At 35.4% G+C, this 21,551-nt stretch overlaps 4 protein-coding genes and 2 long non-coding RNA genes across 6 annotated transcripts; 4 read left to right on the forward strand and 2 right to left on the reverse strand.

Annotated features, from left to right (window-relative positions):
* Window positions 1-41: 41 nt before the first annotated feature.
* Window positions 42-5,336, forward strand: LOC123872781 (enolase). The gene is made up of 8 exons (XM_045917307.1): window positions 42-192; window positions 485-581; window positions 875-1,069; window positions 1,698-1,950; window positions 2,362-2,558; window positions 3,355-3,603; window positions 4,137-4,288; window positions 4,838-5,336. The coding sequence occupies exons 2-8, from the start codon at window positions 510-512 to the stop codon at window positions 5,019-5,021; spliced, it is 1,302 nt and encodes a 433-aa protein (XP_045773263.1). The 5' UTR covers window positions 42-192; window positions 485-509; the 3' UTR covers window positions 5,022-5,336.
* A 1,047-nt stretch (window positions 5,337-6,383) lies between these two features.
* LOC123872608 (piggyBac transposable element-derived protein 4-like) lies at window positions 6,384-8,364 on the reverse strand. Its single transcript, XM_045916988.1, has 2 exons — window positions 6,764-8,364; window positions 6,384-6,405 (listed from the first exon to the last, which is right to left on the reverse strand). Exons 1-2 carry the CDS (start codon window positions 8,362-8,364, stop codon window positions 6,384-6,386), a joined length of 1,623 nt encoding a protein of 540 aa, XP_045772944.1.
* A 588-nt stretch (window positions 8,365-8,952) lies between these two features.
* Window positions 8,953-10,434, forward strand: LOC123872784. The gene is made up of 3 exons (XR_006797546.1): window positions 8,953-9,377; window positions 9,616-9,802; window positions 10,011-10,434. It is a non-coding gene; the product is annotated as an uncharacterized LOC123872784 (long non-coding RNA).
* A 1,254-nt stretch (window positions 10,435-11,688) lies between these two features.
* LOC123872785 lies at window positions 11,689-13,749 on the forward strand. Its single transcript, XR_006797547.1, has 2 exons — window positions 11,689-11,859; window positions 12,144-13,749. It is a non-coding gene; the product is annotated as an uncharacterized LOC123872785 (long non-coding RNA).
* Window positions 13,750-14,169: 420 nt separating this feature from the next.
* Window positions 14,170-15,114, forward strand: LOC123872783. Its single transcript, XM_045917310.1, has 2 exons — window positions 14,170-14,450; window positions 14,920-15,114. The coding sequence occupies exons 1-2, from the start codon at window positions 14,316-14,318 to the stop codon at window positions 15,052-15,054; spliced, it is 270 nt and encodes an 89-aa protein (XP_045773266.1). The 5' UTR covers window positions 14,170-14,315; the 3' UTR covers window positions 15,055-15,114.
* A 368-nt stretch (window positions 15,115-15,482) lies between these two features.
* LOC123872782 lies at window positions 15,483-20,976 on the reverse strand. Its single transcript, XM_045917308.1, has 5 exons — window positions 20,490-20,976; window positions 19,165-19,315; window positions 18,050-18,192; window positions 16,354-16,539; window positions 15,483-15,843 (listed from the first exon to the last, which is right to left on the reverse strand). Exons 1-5 carry the CDS (start codon window positions 20,680-20,682, stop codon window positions 15,662-15,664), a joined length of 855 nt encoding a protein of 284 aa, XP_045773264.1. The 5' UTR covers window positions 20,683-20,976; the 3' UTR covers window positions 15,483-15,661.
* Window positions 20,977-21,551: the final 575 nt, after the last annotated feature.

Here is a 21,551-nt window from a genome sequence, read left to right on the forward strand (position 1 = left end):
TTTCGATGTTTTTAATCGACATCGATTACGGAGTATGACAGTTATGTGACAGTTGTATAGATATCCATTTCATGGACAGCCCTAATTTCACCTTGTGGAGGTCAAACCGTACTCTGCAGCCGGCGAAAGCAATTTCCAATTTGCAAAGGTTAAAAAAGTCAACTTGACGAAGTCTTCAGTTAATTCATAAAAGTAAGTCTTACAAACTTATAAAAAACATCTTAATGTTATATTTGACGATAATTTCCCCCATTTTTATTAGTTTAAGTTTTGGGTTTAAAAATAAATAATTTATGTAAGTAATCTAATCTCAGGTGATCTTTAGCTATTCAGTATTCATTAGTTTGTTATCCTAAATTGTTTATTTATCAAATAAAAACCATCTTTGATTAATTCATAGTGAACTTTTGTTTACTGGGCCTACCCTCTACTCTGTATAAATGATTCGCCATTTAAATTATTCATTGTATAATGTCATTCGCAGGTATTCCTTCCAAATAAACACCAAAATGCCGATCAAATCAATCAAGGCTCGTCAAATCTTCGATTCTCGTGGCAACCCTACTGTGGAAGTTGATCTGGTAATATTCTAGTTCTTTTTACATAATTTTTTCTAAATATCTACAGTAACGTAGTTATTTATTTTAATTTTCAACAGTTTAGAAGACAGATTGAATGATTTTCACCCAAATCATAAGCAGGTAATGATATTAAATATGTTTACAGCATAGATATGTATTACAATAACACAAAGAGGTTGGAGCTTTCTTTTAGAAGTAGGAGAACTTCTCTAACTCCACTAAGTGGGAGGCAATATTATGTTGCATATTCTATTTGTTTAAAATAAAATACAATAAATGTTATTTTTTAATAGGTCACAGAGCTAGGCCTCTTCCGTGCTGCAGTACCATCTGGAGCCTCCACTGGTGTTCACGAAGCTCTGGAGCTCAGAGACAATGTGAAGGGTGAATACCACGGCAAAGGTGTACTCACTGCCATTAAAAATATTAACTCAATCATTGCGCCAGAACTTTTGAAACAGAACCTAGAAGTCACACAACAAAAAGAGGTGAATCTTTTTTCTGTTATTATAAAATTGTTAATTTATTTTTAATACTGTACTTACTGCTATATTTAGTAGTATATTATTTAGTATATTATTTGTTGTACTGTACTGCTTTTGGCTTTGATCAAACTTGGGCTCACTAGAATCTTAAGACAGCTTGATCAGAATTAAACATGCCTGCTTGTCAATATTGATCATTTATAGATTTTTAGACCTAATTTATTTGGAATAATCTATATGTGAAATTTCAAACAAAAAGAATTTTTGTAAATGTGTTTTTCAGTCTTCGTACCAAACTCCTTTGACCATTTAGTGTATCATCTATGTCAGAGGTCTCCAACCTTTTTATCCTAAGGGCCATACTGATTCCTACACTAGCCCAAAGGGTCAAGATCTATCTAGAAACATTTGATAGGTTATAGTTTTGTATGACTTTTCTACATTATAAATACAGCGTATAATATATACAGTATATAATAATAAATCTGTGGCAGATTGGATATCAGGCAGTTTCAGCTCGCTGTCATGGGCAAGTCCATGTCTTAGTCAAGGGTTGTAGATGATAGAGACAGTTGATCTATGTGTAATTTCTAAGAGTCAACTTACTTTAAATAAAATGTAATTATTCCAGATTGATCAATTCATGATTAACCTAGATGGCACAGAGAACAAGTCAAAGTTTGGTGCCAATGCCATTCTGGGTGTTTCCCTGGCAGTTGCCAAAGCTGGTGCCGCTAAGAAGGGTGTTCCCTTGTACAAACATTTGGCAGATTTGTCTGGCAACAGCAACATTGTGCTGCCTGTGCCTGCATTTAACGTCATCAACGGCGGCTCCCATGCGGGTAACAAACTGGCCATGCAAGAGTTCATGATCTTGCCCACAGGTAAGAATTTTTTAAACTTTTTCACTAGGTTGGCTTCTTTGTATATATGTATATTGTCATTCGTATCCATCGAAATTGGTAACTGATTTTTCTGTTATCATTGAGAGTCTACTCTCTGGAAAATATTAAATAAATAAATAAATATTAAATATTAAATATTGGAACTCTCTGATGGCATGTGCATGAATTATTGTACACTTAAATTTGAACTAATGAGTATTTTTCAAAAACCTGATAACAAGAGTGATAATGAAAATGGACAGTGGAATCTTTCCATTGAATTGATGAATTTGATGAAATCTCATAATCTGCTGAAATCTGCCATATAGGAGGCTGATGTCTTGCCACAGGCTAATATTAAAGCTAGTTCCTTGAGAATATTAAAATAAATCCTATTTTGTTTGTATTCAGGTGCATCATCATTCAGTGAGGCGATGCGCATGGGCTCGGAAGTATACCACCACCTCAAAAAGATCATCAAGGAGAAGTTTGGTCTGGACTCCACCGCTGTGGGAGACGAGGGTGGCTTTGCGCCTAACATCCAGAACAACAAGGATGCACTGTTCCTCATTCAGGATGCTATTCAACAAGCTGGTTATACTGGCAAGGTAAAAGCAATACAAATACCTATTAGTATAGTAAATACCTATTATTACAAATGCGAAAGTATGTGTTTTGGTTTATTTATTTATTATTTTACGGTACGCCCACAGCACAAAACACTTAAAAATACAATAGTATAGTCTTATTCAGTGTGACACACCACTTACGGGCACACACAACTCATGCAGGTAACACAATGTAATATACATGACCGATCGCATAATATTAGTACATAATAAATTTGGAAAAGTTATATAGCTCCGAAGGATAATAAAACACGCACAACAGACGGAAACGTTTAAGTGCGGAAACCAGCCCAGAGAGAAGATAGGATAATAAAACAAAAATAAGATAATATTAACAAATATTACCTAAAAATAATGACTGAATTTACTTATTTCTAAATATTTGTTATAAGTTTTTAATTATTAACTACGCAATTAAATGTGATTGAAATAACTACAAAATTAGGAACTGGCCGATTAATTTCTCAAAACAGAGACAGCCGCCGCAATACGTTTTTTAAAAGTAATCAAACCCTGCCGAAAAATGTCGACTTCCTCTTGAGCGCTGGTAAGCTCATTGTAGATACGGCTTAAGCGATTTAAGGCAGAGACAACTATTTATTACTTATTTGACATGAATGGCATGTAACAATCCATGGGTATAGAAAGCTAAAGATGTGGAAGTGACTTGGGTTACTGTTTATCCCAGAAAATCAAAGTGTTCCCACAAGATGTCTAAAATCATCCACATAGACCAGTTGCTGGTATCATATTCTAGTCTTTCTATATGTTGCAGATTGAAATTGGTATGGATGTGGCAGCTTCTGAGTTCTTCAAGAACGGCACATATGATCTGGACTTCAAGAACCCCAAATCCAACCCAGCTGACTACTTGTCATCTGAGAAGTTGGCTGAGGTCTACTTGGACTTCATCAAGGACTTCCCCATGGTTTCCATTGAGGATCCCTTCGACCAGGATGACTGGGCGGCCTGGGCGAACCTCACCTCCCGTACTCCCATTCAGATTGTGGGAGATGATCTTACTGTAAGAAAAATAATTCACTGCTAAAGTTGTTTCCATGATGTTTAGTAACTGGCAGTAACTATTACACATCGATCTTCGGAGATCATAGTAGACCAACTTCACCTTTGTAGAGCATCTGTCATTTATGAGTGCCTAAGTGATGTTTTGTAACTGACTTATTAGCCTCAACTATGATGCTCTACAAAGCAAAAGCCAATTATTATATCTTTTGTGTAATATTTACTAACAGTTACTGTTTACCATTGCTAAATCTATGCCCATAACATTCCTCATTGTGCACATAATATTCATAAAAATTCCAATGGGAGTGAAGCTGCAGATGGTCGCTAGTGTGTCATAACTTTTTGGACTAATGTATTACATTGAATTCAAAGTCATACTATCTATTGGACAGTATCAGTTACCAGTTACGACTGACCTCTATTATATAATAATATAATATTACGCATATATAACATTACAATTTACATAATAGAGGTCAGAAAAATATATTGTATTAATCTTGAAAATTAAAGTAACCCTCCTTTTATTAGGTAACAAACCCAAAACGTATCACCACAGCAGTTGAGAAGAAAGCCTGTAACTGTCTCTTACTGAAGGTGAATCAGATTGGCAGCGTCACAGAGTCCATCGACGCACACTTGCTAGCTAAGAAGAACGGATGGGGCACTATGGTTTCTCACAGGTAAGAAATATACACAAAACATGGAAAGTCACGACAAAATAAAGGTCCTAATATATAAATAGAGACTATGCTTCAACGAATATAAAGTTAACTAACTTCAAAGAAGGGTACTTCAAGAATCTAAGTATCTAGAGTTTTCCGTCTCGTTTTACTTGTCTTAAGTATCAGCAAGATCTCAGTCTGAGAAGAGTTCAACCACTACTTATTGGTGTATTGAACTGTTATACAGTCCAATTGCTCGAAAGTTGTATTTGTAACTTTGTAGATAACGCCTCAATACTTGATGGTGATGTATGTATTTTATTTATAGTATTTCGTATCATAACGTTAAAAGTTACACTCTGAAATGCCGATGAACTTTAGTTCGCAATGCTGGGACTCGAGCTAAAGTTGATCGAAAATATGCTTTCGGGATTCGAATATTGTACTTACTAATGATACACAACATGATACAAGTTGAAATGTTAACAACAATAAGCCTAATAGTAATCCTTCTAAAAAACTAAAATGATTTCAAAATTGAGTAGTTAATCAATTCTAACTCTCCAGGTCTGGTGAAACTGAAGACACATTCATCGCTGATTTGGTAGTTGGCCTTTCCACTGGTCAGATCAAGACCGGAGCTCCGTGCCGCTCCGAACGGCTCGCCAAGTACAACCAGATCCTGCGTATTGAGGAGGAGCTCGGCGCTGCTGCCAAATACGCGGGAAAGAACTTCCGCAATCCCGTTTAAATGCATTATGCAACTAATATTATACTGCAACTAAAGTCAAGTAAATTCTTAGCCTTTAAAGAAAGTCATTTACATTGTGTAAACACAATATGTAAACATTATAGAAAAATATATATTTGTTGTATGTCGGACGAGTATGTACTATGTAACTGTGGTTTTTATAGTATTCGTAACAATTTTCAAAGTGCTGCCCTGTTTTATTAATATTTATTATTTTTGCTTCGGATTGAGTATATGTGTCAAAAGTGTGATTCTCGTTAATTTTAAGGGAAAGTGAAATTATAAATTATTATTTAAATATACTGTTAATGTGTAGTTTGTGTTTTTATTTTTGTTTAAGTAAGGGAATCATTTTATCCAGAATAGAATGCTGACTCGCGAACTCGGCGTTCAACAATGAATGATAGCCACCGAACTCATTTGACATTGGTTGGTTTTATACGAAGGTTTTATATTGCTGCTTGTCTGCATAATCCTACTTTTAGTAGTCTGCTGAATCGGTACCTAGATAAAGTGTTTGTACTCAGGAGTGCTGAGTAAAAGCTATGGCTAATCTGGCTCAGTATAATATTGTACTCTTTGATCTGGCTGATACCTACTAATACTACTGTCCTCACTCCTCACCATAGTCCACGTGGACTCACTCAAAATTCTGCGAACGCCGGTCGCCAGTCGCCGAGAACGTAGTGATTATATTCTCTTTGGTCGCCGATTGCTAGTCACATAAGTTTCTCTGGTATGTAGTGTCCATGGACAATTAAATGGATATGGACTTTTAGACTAATTTAGTCTGCTGCATTTATCTTTGTCAGAGACTTCGTCTGTGTTGGTGTTAGCTGGCGTCGTGCTCTGCCGTTTTGGAGTTTTTTTTTTGTTAAAACTTACTGGAAAGCGCTCTAAAGGGGTGCTGTGCATATGTCGGCGAGTGCCGACTCAGACGGGGTCCATACTTGTATATTTTAACAGGTTCCCTGTCCACAGACCATATGTGGTCTGTAAACGGAAAGCACTACAAGTTCACAGACCATATGTGGTCTGTGCGTCGATACAATTTTGAAGGTTTTTAGAGCCGTGGACGTGGAGAGAACTGCGTTTATTTGATGTGGACGTGACAGGACATATCATATAGAAACCAAAAAGGGTTGGGACATAGAGGACGGACGTCAAATTTTCGGGATATCGGGATCTGAAAAAAATAACCTAAATATAAGAAAACGGAATCTAACTTTACTAAATGTTATTGTTTTTCATTTACTTTTAGCTAAATTAACAATGGATAGGTAGAAAAAATAAACAAAATATTGAATATGAAAATATTTATTGAAAAAGAAAACAATTATTGAAAAAAATAAAGTTACATATTCACATGTATTTTTTGGAAACACTGTAGACAATACGGTTTGGTACAAATGTTGCATATTTGCGAAACTCTTTTAGCTTTATTAGTGGCAGCTGATGCTGTTTCACCTCTTTGACGAAAATCACTATAGCATCCGGCACACCTACGTCTAGTTATTTTTCCATCTTTTCTATCCAGCTCTTTGAGGAAATGCTGCGTCTGTGATGTGGATGGCGTAGGTATAGCCGGTGGCTGGACAACGTTTATACCCAGTAAATTTTTCACGATACTCATTTGTGCCTGTAAAAGTGTACATTTATTCTGCTGGTTCAATTTATTGAACAAATAAACCGTATTTATGACACCTACTCCAAATAAGACATCAACAGCAACCTTTTTATACCAAGTCAGGGTCTTGCGAATTGGCGAATAGTAGCTTGCCAACTCGTCAGAAAGATCGATACCTTTCTTTCGATCATTGTATTCCAGTATCATATTGGGCTTCAGACGCTGGTTTCGGCCTGTACACATCGTTTGTTCGTCTGCGTGACAAGTAGATATCATAAGGACATCCCTCTTGTCCTTCCATTTTAGAATCGTTACATTATTTTTTTGTGCAGCAATTAGCTCTCCCCTCTTCAGTTTCTTGTTTTTCACCAATAAAGGTAGGTTTTTGCGATTTTTTCTCAAAGTCCCACAAAGGTCAGTTTTGCGTTGTAGCAAGTATTGAGCTAATGGTAAACTGGTGTACCAATTATCTGCTATAATCATTCTCCCCTGGTCTAAAAGCTCTTCGCAAAGCTCAACAACAACGCTTCCAGGTTTATCGAGATTCGCAATTTGAGGATCCTGGCCGGTATAAACTTTATATTTCCAAACATATCCATCATCAGTTGTAGCCTTGTAAATCTTGAGTCCGTACTTGTGAGTTTTATTTGGATTATACTGACGAATAAGGAGTCGGCCTTGGAAGGGAACCATTGACTCATCCACAACAATGCAGTCTTTTGGCGAAAGAAGTTTTCTACAGTTTCTCATCACAATGTCTATAACTGGTTTGACTTTATACAAACGATCATTGACATCTCTTTCAGCTGTATTGTCAACAAAGTGCCAGCAACGCAATATTGCAGTAAAACGATTGTAGGACATTTTTATATTGTGCATTAGCGGATGATAAAAAATAGGGTCCTTTTTCCAGTAGCATTCTAATGTAGGGAATTTGATTATACCAGTCAGCAAGTAAATACCCAAAAACTTTTTCATTTCTTCCCTGTTTACTGGTTTCCAACGACGCAAACGACCACCAGAATTAGTAGTGATAAGTTGTTCAGCGTATATATTGGTCTGTTCTATCATCAAGTCAAAAACATTGTCATCAACTAGAATAGAAAATATTGTAAACACATCTGCAGTTTCTGGAATGTTTTCAATATGTATCAAGTCTCCTGCGCTACTAAAAATTTGCCGATCTAATGGGTGAATCTCATAACTCCATTCTTCTTGCTCATCATGTTCTTTCATGCCACGCTCTGTAGTTGGTCTTATGCCAGTTCTTGGGCCTGTATTTCTTTCAGTGTCACTGTCGTCGTCAGAATCGGAACTAGGTGGTACGGTGGTTTGAAATTGATGAGAAGGGTCATTAGAGTTGTCGTCAAAAAAATTGCGAGACGTGGATGGATGCGATGTCGCCGTACCTTCAAAAATATCGCTATCAAAAAGTTGTTCAGTCGGCATTGATTGGGATGGAGAATGTGTTTGATTGGGATGGAGAATGTGTGAATTAGCAAGCTGATTTATATCTAGACGCTCTGATGATAAATCACTAGGGAAAAAATCGGGATCTGCCACACTATCGTCATTGTCAAAATCAGGTACATCACTATTCTCTTCGGCTTCATTTTCTTGTTCATCCGATGAATTTGACTGATCATTTTGTTCGTAGTCACTTTCTTCTAATATTCTTCTCAATTCTTCGTCCGTATACCCTTGTTTTTTACTCATTTTCCCGCAAAAACTCGAAATTCAAAAGCAGTAAACACAAAATAACAAAAACTTTCGTTTTTTTTTTGTTTTCTTCAACAACCGGCAGGAAACAGTATAAACAATACTCTCATTGGTCACTTAGGTAGCTAACTTCACATAATATAATCAAATAATTATATCAAATGATGATTTGTCACTGTCACTTCTAATTTGACACTGACAATATGCACAGACCGCATATGGTCTGTGGACTCATCAGAAAATTTTTAGTCAATTTCGTTCTGAGAGTCCACAGACCATATGTGGTATGCTTGAAAAAAATACTTTTCTGATATGTCTATAATATTTTGAAACAAATAGGTATATACCTAAACCCCTAAAACACTGTTTTTTTACAAAAACACAACTGGACGTGTGAGGGACTTCCACTCTCAATCTCACATCCAAAAATATCCTTAAGGATCGTTATCGTTACAGTCCTTATAACCGGTACCGCGTAAGCTTTTTCAGGATTGTAGCAATCGGTCGCAATCATGTAGCAATAGGTCGCAATCACGTGACTATCGATACTTTAGTGGTGGGTCAAACTTATAATCCGACTAATTTGAATATCTATGGTAACCTAGCAATTTATACGGCCATAGTAGTCTTCCAAACTTGACTGCGTTGTAGCTATTGAAATAAAGTATTACGAGTCTGTGCCCCGTGCCGCGGAATATGTGAATTTGTGGTTCTTCTAGGTTCATAGAGTATTGTTTATTTACACTTTTACGTTGAGTTGACTTTGTGACGAAACCTAATAAAGTAATTTAAAAGTCGAAACTAAAAAGGAAACTGGCACCCTACGGCCGCCTCTGTGAGGCAGCTTGAGATTCTGTTAGAAGTTGCTGAAAGCAACTCAAATATTGCACTCGGTGGGCTCGGTGGAGGACCTCTCGGCCGCCAGGTAGCTCTTAATAATGGGAAGAGCTTTCCAGAAAGCTCAATTCTGTGGGGGCAGGGTGTATTAAACCTTCGTGGAGTGGAAGCGAGTAAGTATTCAAAACATATCGGCCACAAGCTCTATTGCGCTTTGTGGCAGATTTTTTAGTTTTAGCTGCATGTTGACCGTCTAATTTTGATTCAAAGAACGTATGCTGCAATTATGATAATAATTTATAGTATAAACTGCCACTATAAGACTATGAATAATAGCAGTAGGTTCTATTCTATTGTCATATATTGTATTATAACCATTAAGAAAATAAGTATGTTTATTACTTTTTGAAGTATCGGATACTGCTTAAGAGCCCCACAAAAGGCAAGGCTGGAGACTTGCGACGAGCAGCCACTGGCACTGGAGGTGAACCAAATTTCAACACTTCTTTGACCCCTATCGAAGAACAATATAAGTATAATTGGGAACGTGGCAGTAGAGGGAGAACCCAAAATCCAGATTCCAATAAATGAATCATAGGTATTATGGCAATTACACTTACTTTTGTTCAGTCTGAGTCTGTATATCACAGTTATTTTAAAATTCCACTGTAAGTTTTATAATTATACTGCAAGAGCTGTAAATTTTAAGTGGTTACTGTTACACAAAGGCATATTAAACTTTCAAAGAAATATTTAATAGTAGGTATTATGAATTTATGTATAAAATACTTTTATTTTATTTGTAGATTCCTGACCTGCCTACTCAACCAAGTACATCTACTGTACATCACCAATATGAGAAATCATTATTGATGAGCAGCTTAGTGACAACTATACAACAAACAGAGGAGCCTTCACAAATAGAAGCTACACATAACCGCTACATATTTCACTAGCATTAGAAGTTTCTCAGTCTGTCTATCATGTTGATACTGAGATACCAGAAGTTAGCACACCAACCAGCACACAACACCGTCAGCCTTTAAGAAGTAATAAACTTATCCAAATATATTTGAAACCTTTTCATAGCCATTGTTCACCTAACAACTAACATTTTTTTTAAATTCCATTAATAACAAGATATTAAGATAAGCCTTTATTAACTGAATTGAATTACATTAATGCTATGTACATAATATATTTCAAATAAATAAATAATATTTTAGTTTTTGACTGGTGTTTTATTTGTTTTCCTTTTTTCTGCTAGGATCTAAAAAAAACTTATTTAGTAATACAGAATAATAATCCATACTTACATACTATAATATTATAAATGCGAAAGGGTCAGACTGTCCGTCTGCTACCTTTTCACGACCCAAAAGTTTAACCGATTTTGACGAAATTTGGTACAGTTAGCTTATATCTGGGGGATGGATGATGGACATAGGCTACTTTTTGACCCGGAAAATCAAAGCGTTCCCACGGAATTCTTAAAGACCCATCCGCTTAACCGATTTGTATGAAATTTGGTACTGAGGTAGCTTGCGTCCCTATAAAATTGACACAGGCAACTTTTTATCCCGGTATAGTTCCTACGGGATATTTAAATACCCAAATCCACGCGGACCAAGTCGCGGGCATCCTCTATACAAGTTTTCTCTATTTTATCTTCTGATCTGTATAAGGGCACGCTTTTTTCTCTTGACTCTTGAGTTCAGCGTACATAATTGCCCTTGATGCCATAATTTTATTATAATATCTGCAAATAATTGGTATAGGCAATATTTATGTATGTAGGTACTTCTTACACATAAACACACAATACTTAGTTATGAAAACTAAACTACCTAAAATAGTAGATATGTACTATATTCCCACATGCTTATCACCATTATCATAAACAGAATTTACCCAGGCGCAAATTATTATTGAGTAGGTAGGTACACAAATCTTATGTAATACATATACCCTATGCAGCTAATTAATCCAAAAACTACAATAGTTTGGTGTTTTTACCAAGTTTTTACTACAAAATTCGCAGTTGAACTTGAATACACCAAACCTTTGGCGGCAAAGTGCAAACATACGAAAGTGTCAAAAGGTAACTTTAAATCTAAAAATTATTCTTTAATGATTTTAACATTATCTTACTTCATATAATAATCCTAATTGCTTTGTTAATTTGATAAATTATTTTAAAAAAGCTTTTTAAAATATTTTAACAAAAATATGAGTAGTAAAACGACTTTGGATTCCACATATCGCACACCCAGAACAACACTGTATTATGTCGAAAAATCTCAAAATCGACTTATAAATATAATTGAATAGCCGAAAATTTGCCGCGTATACCACGAAGACAGGCGTATTTATATTTACAAAAATGTCCAACTGATGGCGCGCTAACTCTCTATTGGTGAAGACGCGCAGCCAGAGCCTTACCGCGAACACAAAACTATTTCGAGTTGCAACTTGTCCGCCTAGGGAACAGCACGCAGATCCTTTACGCAACAGTGAATTATTTGGTGATATACGGTGTTGTTGAATGTGTCATAAAAAATACTCCGAATCATTTAGTTTTAATTCAGTGTTGGTGACTGTGCTTATACAACGTGTTTGATACTATTTCGAAATAGTACTCTGTTGTTGACGAAGGTATGTTAGATTTTTTGTATTATTTCAAAATGGTTCTGTATTGTTCGTAAAAGGTGAAAATCTGTTGAATAATGCACTATTGATGGTAGATTTAAATTATGCCCTAATTTTGTTAAAAAATCATTATAAATATTTTTTTATACTTATAATTGTTACTTACATTGTAAATTAAAAGAAATATATTTATAATTTGTGTTGTTCTTTATTTACAAAAAGATTAATAATTTTGTTTGAGATAATGCACTATTGTTGAATAAATTAAATTTGTTATTGTTATTTGGCAGATGATGAGAGGTCGTGGTCTCCTGTTACTTAAAATGGCAATGCATCAACCGATGAGAGGTCAGCGAAGGCAGCATCAGCCGATAAAGCATCAGATAGGGAGGTACCCGTTTCTATTTTATCTGATCATAGCGATGAAGAAGATTTTATAGATGATTCGGACACGGATCCTACTTTTGTAGTACCTGTTAAAGAAATATCTCGGCCTCTTGTAATCCCTAGAATATTATCCTCTTCTTCTTCCTCGAGCTCCTCGTCAGACTCAAGCTCATCATCGTCAAGCTCCAGCAGCTCAAGTAGTTCATCTGATAATGAATCCAATAGACCGGGTCCATCTACAGCAAATATTCAAGGGAATTCCAATGCTACTCCGACAAACGCACCCTCAACTTTTTCTGCCAGTGACACTGCTCCATCAGTGAGCTACCCCAAGATAAGTAGAAAGAGAATACGAAACCCTGCTGGCTGGAAGTCCAAGATTGCTAAGGCATTACGGAATACAGGAAAAGAGTATGTTTCTTTAACGAATCCTGCAAAACTGATCGCTGGGCGTCAAATCCGTCCACCTTGTGGCGACAAATGCAGGTTGAATTGCAAAACTAAAATAGACGAGATGGTAAGACAAGACATTTTCAAACAGTTTTGGCAGCTGGGTAATTTGGAGAGGCAAAGAGAATTCATAGTAAGGCATACACAAGAAATCAAACTGAAATAAAGGTATATCACTTCTCAAAAATTGAGGGATTTGAATTCGTCTTACTATTTTGAAAAAGATAACACAGGATTAGGGTATGTAAAGAGTTTTTTAAGGCTACGCTGAGCATTTGTGACAGGTATATTAAGAAGGCCCTTTCAAAGAAAACAGATGGTGGTTTTATGGAATCTGATGCACGTGGGAAGCATGGTAATCACCGCAAAATAGACTCTGAAATAAAAAATAGTGTGACTGATTTCATAAATTTTGTTTTGATCATAAAATTTTAAACAGTTTTTGTTTTATGTAACTGTTGTTTATTTGTTTTTTTTTTAAATTTATAACAGTATTTGTGTTACTTATAATTGTTTTGTATCCAACCAACTTTGCCATTAATATTTCTTATTTTTTGATTAACAGGAGATTATTGAAGATTTTTTTAGTTTTTTTGTGATTTACGTGTTATAAGGGTTCAAAACGATATTTTATGTTCAAAATATAAGTATCTACTGATTTTAGTAAAATGTTGTCTTTTATTTCATTATTAATTGGTATATTCCTAAATACAAAACAAATGGTTCGTTATTGTTTATTGAATTTCAATAAATAAACAGTAGAATAATAGTGCATTATTTCAGAATCAATCAGTAAAAAGGACGTAACTCAAAATAATTATGTTTTATTTCGTTCAGTCATTCCACAACAGTGAATTAAGTCAAAAAATGCATTATTTTGCATTATTAATGCGTTTACAATCAACTGAACTTGATAATGCTGATACGCATTGGATTCTTTACATGCAATGTGCAGGACATTCGCAATAACTGTCACATAACATGAGATAACGGTTTTTCGTCGATTCTGAAAAATGAGCTATTTAGACTTAGTGCAGTGTTGTTCTGGGTGTGCGATATGTCACCGTAAATAACACCTCATGCCTTGTATCAATGAAAGCCTAGTTTGACGTAACATTTGTCGCAGTCCTTTACGGATATCTTACTTCAAAAGTCTTACGTGGAACCAATTTTCAGTCGTGTTCATACAAAAATTTTATCGATAGTGTACTGCATCAATGTCAGAAATTTTTTAGTCCTCGACGGTCCTTTACGGACAGTCTCAATGATACGTGGAGCCAAAACCATGTTTTGACATTGATGCTGTTCTTTAATGATTGATATATGTTTTACGCGATCGACCCGCTGTTAACTAACTTGTTACAAATAACTACAAACTTGACATTGGCTAATCTTTGTACAGCCAGAAGAGAGAGAGAAAAAAAAGAATATCTTTGTCAGTCTGTCAGAAACGGTGTCAGTGTCAATGAGTGTCACCGTAATGTCATTTTCAATTGTCAATGTCAACTTATCAATTATCAAATTCAAAAACAAAATTTTTCTAGATTTTCTGTTCTTGATTAATGCCAAATTGTTGAAAAAGTGATAAAAATAAAATTGTTTTAGTGTTTTATCTTGACCTTATCATGCGGATAACTGCAATTCTCGCTCGTGTTCCGGCCATCAAATTCCGGAAGGGACAAGCGCCGTCTCATGGGTCTGCAGCCCCCGGAAGCTCCGCGGGTGCTCCTGCCGCGGCATCTGGGGCCTCAGCAGCACCAGTAAATATACATTTTACGATACTTACCATCACAGATTCTCCTTCCGACATCTTTGAATTTATAGATTAATTTGAATCAAATCTTTCGTATTATGCAAACAACTTCTGAGGTTGCCAAAATTTTATTATTTCGAAAAGATTCAAATTATGTTCAAACTATTACTGTAAGATCAAAATAAGTAAGTAATTGTAATAAAAACAATGTCTATTCTACCTTAACATAAAAATTCTACAAGATGGGAATTAAATGACTTTATAGGTGATTTCCTTCTAATTCATTAGGGTGGACTAATTTGAGCAGCTGACCTTTATTACAAATTTACAGTTTACTTGTAAAAGATGCCATTTGACCTGTAGGTATAAACCTATGGATTTTTCTTTCAACACATGTATACAAAATTTTCAGTGTGCCAATGTGATTCAAGTCTGTAAGCCTTACTAAATATTTTGTTATTTCAATTCTTTTGCAGGGTCATGTGCAAGTGCAATCTGCAGCTGCCATGAGTAGTGCTCCTATTTCCGACATAGATCTTCCTCCTCGCTACAGAAGACAACCTCTGTCACAGGAAGAGATTGACCACATCAATGGTGGTGGAGTCGTTTAGTGTTTCCAGTTAATTCTTGTAGATATAGAGCCATTAGTAAATATTGTTATTATATATAGACATCATTAATTTATAAGTCCCACTTTTCATCAATATTATGTATAATTTAATTTAAAGCATTTAATGATAGTTGGTTTAAAATTGAAATCAATATAAATATTGTTATTATGCTTATTGTTATAAAATAAAACATCTTTTGTTGTTGAGTAAAGTTATTTGATTTTAATTTTAAATGGAGAGGAGTTGTAACAAGTGATTTTCAGTTCCTTTGTTAATATTTCAGGAAACAAAAGAACCTGCTATACAAAAACAGCCAGCTTTTGATGTGAAAATCCCACGCAGTATTCATGTTCAGTATGGAAAGAAGAGAGATATAATATCCTTTAAAATTGTACTACAAAAACTTGAAAAACCGAATTGAAACTGCATATGTAAAAAAAAATTTATTGACATCATTTGGAATTATAATTTCTTCTTAAATTACTTGCTTAATTTAATTTTTTCTCACATAAATTCAAATATTACACATAAGCTTAATTAGTTTTTTGGCGTATAATCAACATAGAGAATGTATAAAATGTAGGCTAAACTTATGACTAGAAACAATCTAATAATATCTAACATTGAGCTTTTCGTTCTGGATGGACCACATATGTGCAGCCGGCCCATCATAAGCACCATCAGTGTTGGTGTCGAATTTTATGATCCCGAATTTTCCAAACTGTCTCTTCCACTCTGTTGATTGTGGTAAAGTGAGTAGCACTTTGCTTATCGAATTTTTTACACTCTCTGAAACATGAAAAATCACATTTTAGTACTAATATCGAAGAATCCTTTTCAGTATTATTGTGTTTGATTTGAAGCACTATAGTGAAATATTTCTGTTATGAAAAACGCTGTAGGTACATTACGATGATCAGCTGTGTCGCCTTGAAGGTATTTTACCAGATGACTGGATCGTAGGTATTTGTTTAGTGGCGTTATGACGTGCTAGAACGTCCACAAATTATTGTAGCACAGTCTATTACAAAAGTATTTGTCTTGAAAAAACTTTTGAAAAATAACTGAATTTTACAGCTAGATAATATTTTTCAAAAAAAGAAGGAATTTGAATTCGCAACTTCAGTCGTGAAGTAGGTAGGTAGTTACCTATACCGCAATTTTCACTAAACCGATTTTGATAAAAGTCGTACAGAATTATTATGACTTGACGGTCAAACGAAAATTTTTTAGGCGCCGAGACTTAATTGGATTCTTATAAAGACATTAGACAAGATGTAACGTCGTCGTATCTTCTACCTGGCAGTCTGGAATTCACCACAATAGGGTAAGGCGGTAAACGTCCTAGTGTCTCAAGAGTTATGATCTCTTTGCCTCCGTCCTGCATAAACTTTTTCGAGTAGAGTAGAGTTGTTGAATCTACTGCTGCCCAATCGGCCTGTTTGGACAACACCATTTGCGCCGACGCCAAATGTGATCCAGATTCTGGAAATATTTTTACTTATTTAACTTTTTTACCTTAGGTAGGTACTTACGTAGGAATAACGATAAAGCAGGTAGGTATTACATAGCTCAACGAACAAGGTTTGATCTTTCGACTATTCGGATTTTAGTAGGAACAACGTACCTACCTATGAAGTTAATTTCTAAATACCTATTTGGTGAAATACACGTTATTCATTATGTAAAACTCCTAGAATTAAAAAAAGTTGAAAATAAATACATACTTATATTGGCGTCACTCAGAAAAGCAGGTATTATTTAAATATTTTTATCGAATTATTGGAATGTCCTCTCCAAAACCAACACAAAAAAAACACAAGTTTAATGTGTAAGGTTATCCGAGAGTTTTAATCTAAACAAACTAATGCCAAAATAAATAATTTAATTAGAGCGTGATTGCTATCACAACATCTAATTATCAGTTCACAACCCAAATACCGAAAATATGCGATATCGCTCCGAATCTCAGAAGGAGACTGAACTAAAACCTTCGAAACACCCGTATTTATGCAAGTTCAATCTTGTTGGCCACCTAGCAACAGATTGTAGGTATGACATCGAATGAGCCAAATATCGATTTTATCAAACTACCTGCATTAGGTAAATTAATAATTTTATATTATTTTTGACAACTCAAATCAACTTTTTAAAAATAACCTTACAGTTCGGCCGTCCTGAATTTAACACGCCCTCGTGTTTCTAAATAATCTTGTCATGTCAGTCGCGGGCTTCCTTGCCCTAAGTCAAATCCAAATCATGGGCTATCCTGCCCTCCGTCAAATCATTAAAACCTATCCTTGAACTGCCGAACTCTCAGTTTTAATATCAAATCAACAATAAATCCAAACGACTAACTTCTCATTCGATGTATACGAAATCTGAACCACTTATTGCAAATTACTTTCCACTACACAAAAGACTAAATTCTTAAAAAAAAAACTAGAAATTTTAATCACCAAATCAAACTCAATAAAAAAATTTAATCAAATGTGGGTTGTTTACAAAAAGATACCAAAGCGAAATTAAGGCAACGTGAGACACGTCCCGCTTCTGAATTATTGGCGTCACTCAGAAAAGCAGGTATTATTTAAATATTTTTATCGAATTATTGGAATGTCCTCTCCAAAACCAACACAAAAAAACACAAGTTTAATGTGTAAGGTTATCCGAGAGTTTTAATCTAAACAAACTAATGCCAAAATAAATAATTTAATTAGAGCGTGATTGCTATCACAACATCTAATTATCAGTTCACAACCCAAATACCGAAAATATGCGATATCGCTCCGAATCTCAGAAGGAGACTGAACTAAAACCTTCGAAACACCCGTATTTATGCAAGTTCAATCTTGTTGGCCACCTAGCAACAGATTGTAGGTATGACATCGAATGAGCCAAATATCGATTTTATCAAACTACCTGCATTAGGTAAATTAATAATTTTATATTATTTTTGACAACTCAAATCAACTTTTTAAAAATAACCTTACACTTAGAAGAGATCCAAAGAAAGAAGCGTTCTCTCCCTTTTCTTTTAACGTTTTTAACACGATTTTGCTGCCACTCAGTGATTCCTCATCACTGTATGCAAAATTGCATCCTCTAAGGTCCAGTAAGGTGTTAACATTGTGTGCTCTAAAAAGAAAAGTCAGTAAGCATTAAGGCATATTATAGTTTTACGAAACGAGTATTTAAACGGCATACTAATAAAAAATAAAGGGTTCTATAGTATTATGAGGTTGGAACTCGATTGAGTAACAAATAGAAGTTAGAACCACCCGTCGTTATCAGGGACTTGACGTGGTTGATAACAATAATTAATCTATATAAATACTTACATATTTACTTTTAGGTAAAACTATAAATACATGTATTTAAATTGTAATACTAAACAATAGAGGTCAAATGATTGTTAATTAGTTATCTGTAGAACGTTTGAAAAGCTGAACAGATTTTTATAAAACATACATAGAATGAATCAGCCTGTCGAGCGATGTGTGTCTGTAAGTATACGTACTACTCGTAGAAGATCAAGATGTATTTCAGCAAAAAGTGACTCTGTATTGTGTAACTACGATTTTCCCTCGTAATAATTAGCTATTAACAATTTATTCACTGCGTAGGTTGGCGTACGTATGTAACTATGTACCTACCTACTCTATCTAGAAAAAACTAGGTTGTTACAAGAATAGAAAAAAGTTCTCATCTTCGTTAACACATCGAAGCGGCAAAAGTTTGGAAACTAAGCGCAACGGAAATGTACCTAACCAATGTACTAGAAGCTCTTTAAACGAACAACTGTAAGAATATCAAGACGATCAGTTTTCTCACTCCGAACTCCGAAGTACCTCTGCCGGCCGTGTTGCGTGTAGAGTATAAGTATATTAAAAAAGTACACGAGTACGCGCGCGTTCTGTAAGACTTCCTATCGCGCTTTGTTTCTTTTCAAACGTTTATAGTGAGCTGATGCATAACGCATATTGAATTGGCATCTAGTCTACCTAGTATCTACCAAATTAATACTTAGGAGTTAGGTACCTATATTATGGTTTAGGAAAAAACCAATCAGTGGAAAAAAGGTATGGTGGGTGGAATTGAAAAACTCACTTTTTATCGCAGTGTATGATAATGTCCGAGAAGTAGCCCGGCTTATTCTCCACATTCATCTGATGGGCAAAAACCGGAGTGACCGGTAACAACTCAACAAATTCATTTTTCTTGCCGCGCAACTTCATGTACGCAGCCGCGGTCGTGAACGCTGTGAATGAATAAAAAACTATTATGTTTATCCATAATATGTTAATTTCTTTAATAACATACTTAGGTCATGGCCACCATGAACGTCGGTTTATGTAATTAATTATCTACCTACATAATATTGTATAACGTAACTAATGTATATAGGTACCTACCCATCTATCTATAAAACCTAGGGAGAGCAAGTGGCACGCTTGGCGTTTGCGCTTGGCAATACGACGCGAGCGCGATGCTTGGGTCTAATGATTTCTGAGATCTCAAAATAAATAAGTACCTAGGTAGGTAATTTGAAAGCAGAAAGGAGTGCTCTAAGGTAGAAACAAGTAGGTACCTAAGTATAATGCGTCGAAAGAACCAAAAAATTGCAGGAAATATAAAACAAGTCTAATAAAGTTTTTTAGAATTAATCAGTAATTTTTCAGCAGCAGTATTTGTTTGTAAAGGTTTATACATTTACGCAAATAAACTAATTTTTGCAGTCCCAAATAAAAGATATTTGCTTATGAGACGGTAGATTAATTATTTAACTAAATAACTATTTGCATGATAAGTGGGTACTTTCGAAGCTATTGAACTCTCGGTGGGCGAGTCTGACTCGCTCTGGCCGGTTTTTAGGTTTCCGTACCTCAAAAGGAAAAACGGAACCCTTATAGGATCTGTCTGCCTATCTGTCTGTCCGTCCGTCCGTCCGTCCGTCGTGTCTGTCAAGAAAATCTATAGGTTACTTCTGTTGACCTAGAAAAAGAATCATGAAATTTGACAGGTAGGTAGGTCAGCGCAAGTTAAGGAATAAATCCGAACACCGTGAATTCGTGGTTACATCACACAAAAAAAGTGTTTGACTGTAGGTATCTACTTCGAAAATATAGGTTTTAGGTTAGGAAACATTTTAATTACAATTAAAAAGCCGTTATCAAGCATTAACAAATTAACTTTATCAACATTAATATGTATATTAATGTAATAGCCATAATAGGTACACATACATAACTTATAACATGAGGACCATATGGTACCTACACTATAAACGACGAAAGTTCTTTCGCACTATTCCTATCAATAGACCTACTATTGATAGGAATGGTAGGTACGGAAGTATCTATAACGTCACGTAAAATATGTGTATGGTCATAACTGGAAGTTTAATGGTAACAACAACTTAGAATGTCACATACCCAGATCAATCTTGTTATTGGTGAACGGGTCTGGACGTCCGGGTATTGGCCCGGGACTTCGGCTCTCGTATTGTAAGACTGCATGGCAGTCTATAGCGTCCTCTAATAGCTCCAGAATCAGCTCGTACAGTTCCACTGGATGTGTGGGGCACATATAAGTGGCCACACGTATTTCTAACTTTTCCTCTGACATCTTGCAACCAAACTCCACCCGGGTCGTTGATATAATAAATTACTTAATGATTAAAATATGAAAGTTACTTATACACGCTAAGTACCTAGTGTTTACTTTAAGTTTACTCCTTATAATAAGCAATAAGAAACGATAACATTGCACGCTTTATTCACATTATCCAGTTTCTAATAAACCGGCCATTCGCCACTGGTCTGCGAGCTGTGACGTAGGAGGTAAGAGCGTCATGTTCACGCGTCTGTAGCATGTTGTATGTGTGATGCATCAATAATATTATCAGCTACCGTCCAACCTTATTATGATTGGCAGTAAAATTGTATCCAAAAGGTAGGTACTTACATAGATAATTATTAAAAGGTTTAGTCATGTAAGTGTAAGTATCTTGTGATCGGTGGTAGCCAAACGGTTAAGGCTGTTGTTAGCTCTCTGTTTGGAGGGATCGGAGGTTCGATTTCGGGTACGGGGTTATTATGTAATTTAGCGATTAAATATTACTTGCTTTAACGGTGAAAGAAAACATCATTAGCAAGAGTTCTTGAGAGCTCTCCATGATGTTTTCAAAGGGGTGTGAAGTCTGCAAATCCGCATTTGGCCAGCGTGGTGGACTATGGCCTATACCCTTCTCATTATGAGAGGAGATCCGTGCTGAGTAGGTAGGTAGTGAGTCGGAAATGTGTTGATGATGATGAAGTATTTTCAGTTTTCACATTAATTATTAAAAGAGTTGAGAGTGCGCTTTTTTATTTCACTCAAAGAAAAAAATCTATATAGGTAGGTAGATAAGTCGATGTCATAGATTATAATAATTTCTGGCAGAATAGGCTGTCGATTTAAAGAAGTGGCAAGGTGGCAGATTTCAAGGAAATCCT

This window comes from Maniola jurtina, chromosome 15, assembly GCF_905333055.1.
Source record: "Maniola jurtina chromosome 15, ilManJurt1.1, whole genome shotgun sequence".
NCBI classification, from domain to species: Eukaryota; Metazoa; Arthropoda; class Insecta; order Lepidoptera; family Nymphalidae; genus Maniola; species Maniola jurtina.

What these genes read in the sequence shown, in the direction of transcription:
- LOC123872781 (XM_045917307.1), top strand. Translation starts at nt 510, where the DNA reads ATGCCGATCAAATCAATCAAGGCTCGTCAAATCTTCGATTCTCGTGGC. An exon ending in CTACTGTGGAAGTTGATCTG is followed by an intron (nt 582 to 874) that starts GTAATATTCTAG and finishes ATTTTTTAATAG; the next exon opens with GTCACAGAGCTAGGCCTCTT. An exon ending in GGCACTATGGTTTCTCACAG is followed by an intron (nt 4,289 to 4,837) that starts GTAAGAAATATA and finishes CTAACTCTCCAG; the next exon opens with GTCTGGTGAAACTGAAGACA.
- LOC123872608 (XM_045916988.1), bottom strand. Translation starts at nt 8,364, where the DNA reads ATGAGTAAAAAACAAGGGTATACGGACGAAGAATTGAGAAGAATATTA. An exon ending in ATTCGCAAGACCCTGACTTG is followed by an intron (nt 6,406 to 6,763) that starts GTATAAAAAGGT and finishes TATTGTCTACAG; the next exon opens with TGTTTCCAAAAAATACATGT.
- LOC123872783 (XM_045917310.1), top strand. Translation starts at nt 14,316, where the DNA reads ATGCGGATAACTGCAATTCTCGCTCGTGTTCCGGCCATCAAATTCCGG. An exon ending in CTGGGGCCTCAGCAGCACCA is followed by an intron (nt 14,451 to 14,919) that starts GTAAATATACAT and finishes ATTCTTTTGCAG; the next exon opens with GGTCATGTGCAAGTGCAATC.
- LOC123872782 (XM_045917308.1), bottom strand. Translation starts at nt 20,682, where the DNA reads ATGTCAGAGGAAAAGTTAGAAATACGTGTGGCCACTTATATGTGCCCC. An exon ending in ATCATACACTGCGATAAAAA is followed by an intron (nt 18,193 to 19,164) that starts GTGAGTTTTTCA and finishes TTTTCTTTTTAG; the next exon opens with AGCACACAATGTTAACACCT. An exon ending in GGTGAATTCCAGACTGCCAG is followed by an intron (nt 15,844 to 16,353) that starts GTAGAAGATACG and finishes TTCATGTTTCAG; the next exon opens with AGAGTGTAAAAAATTCGATA.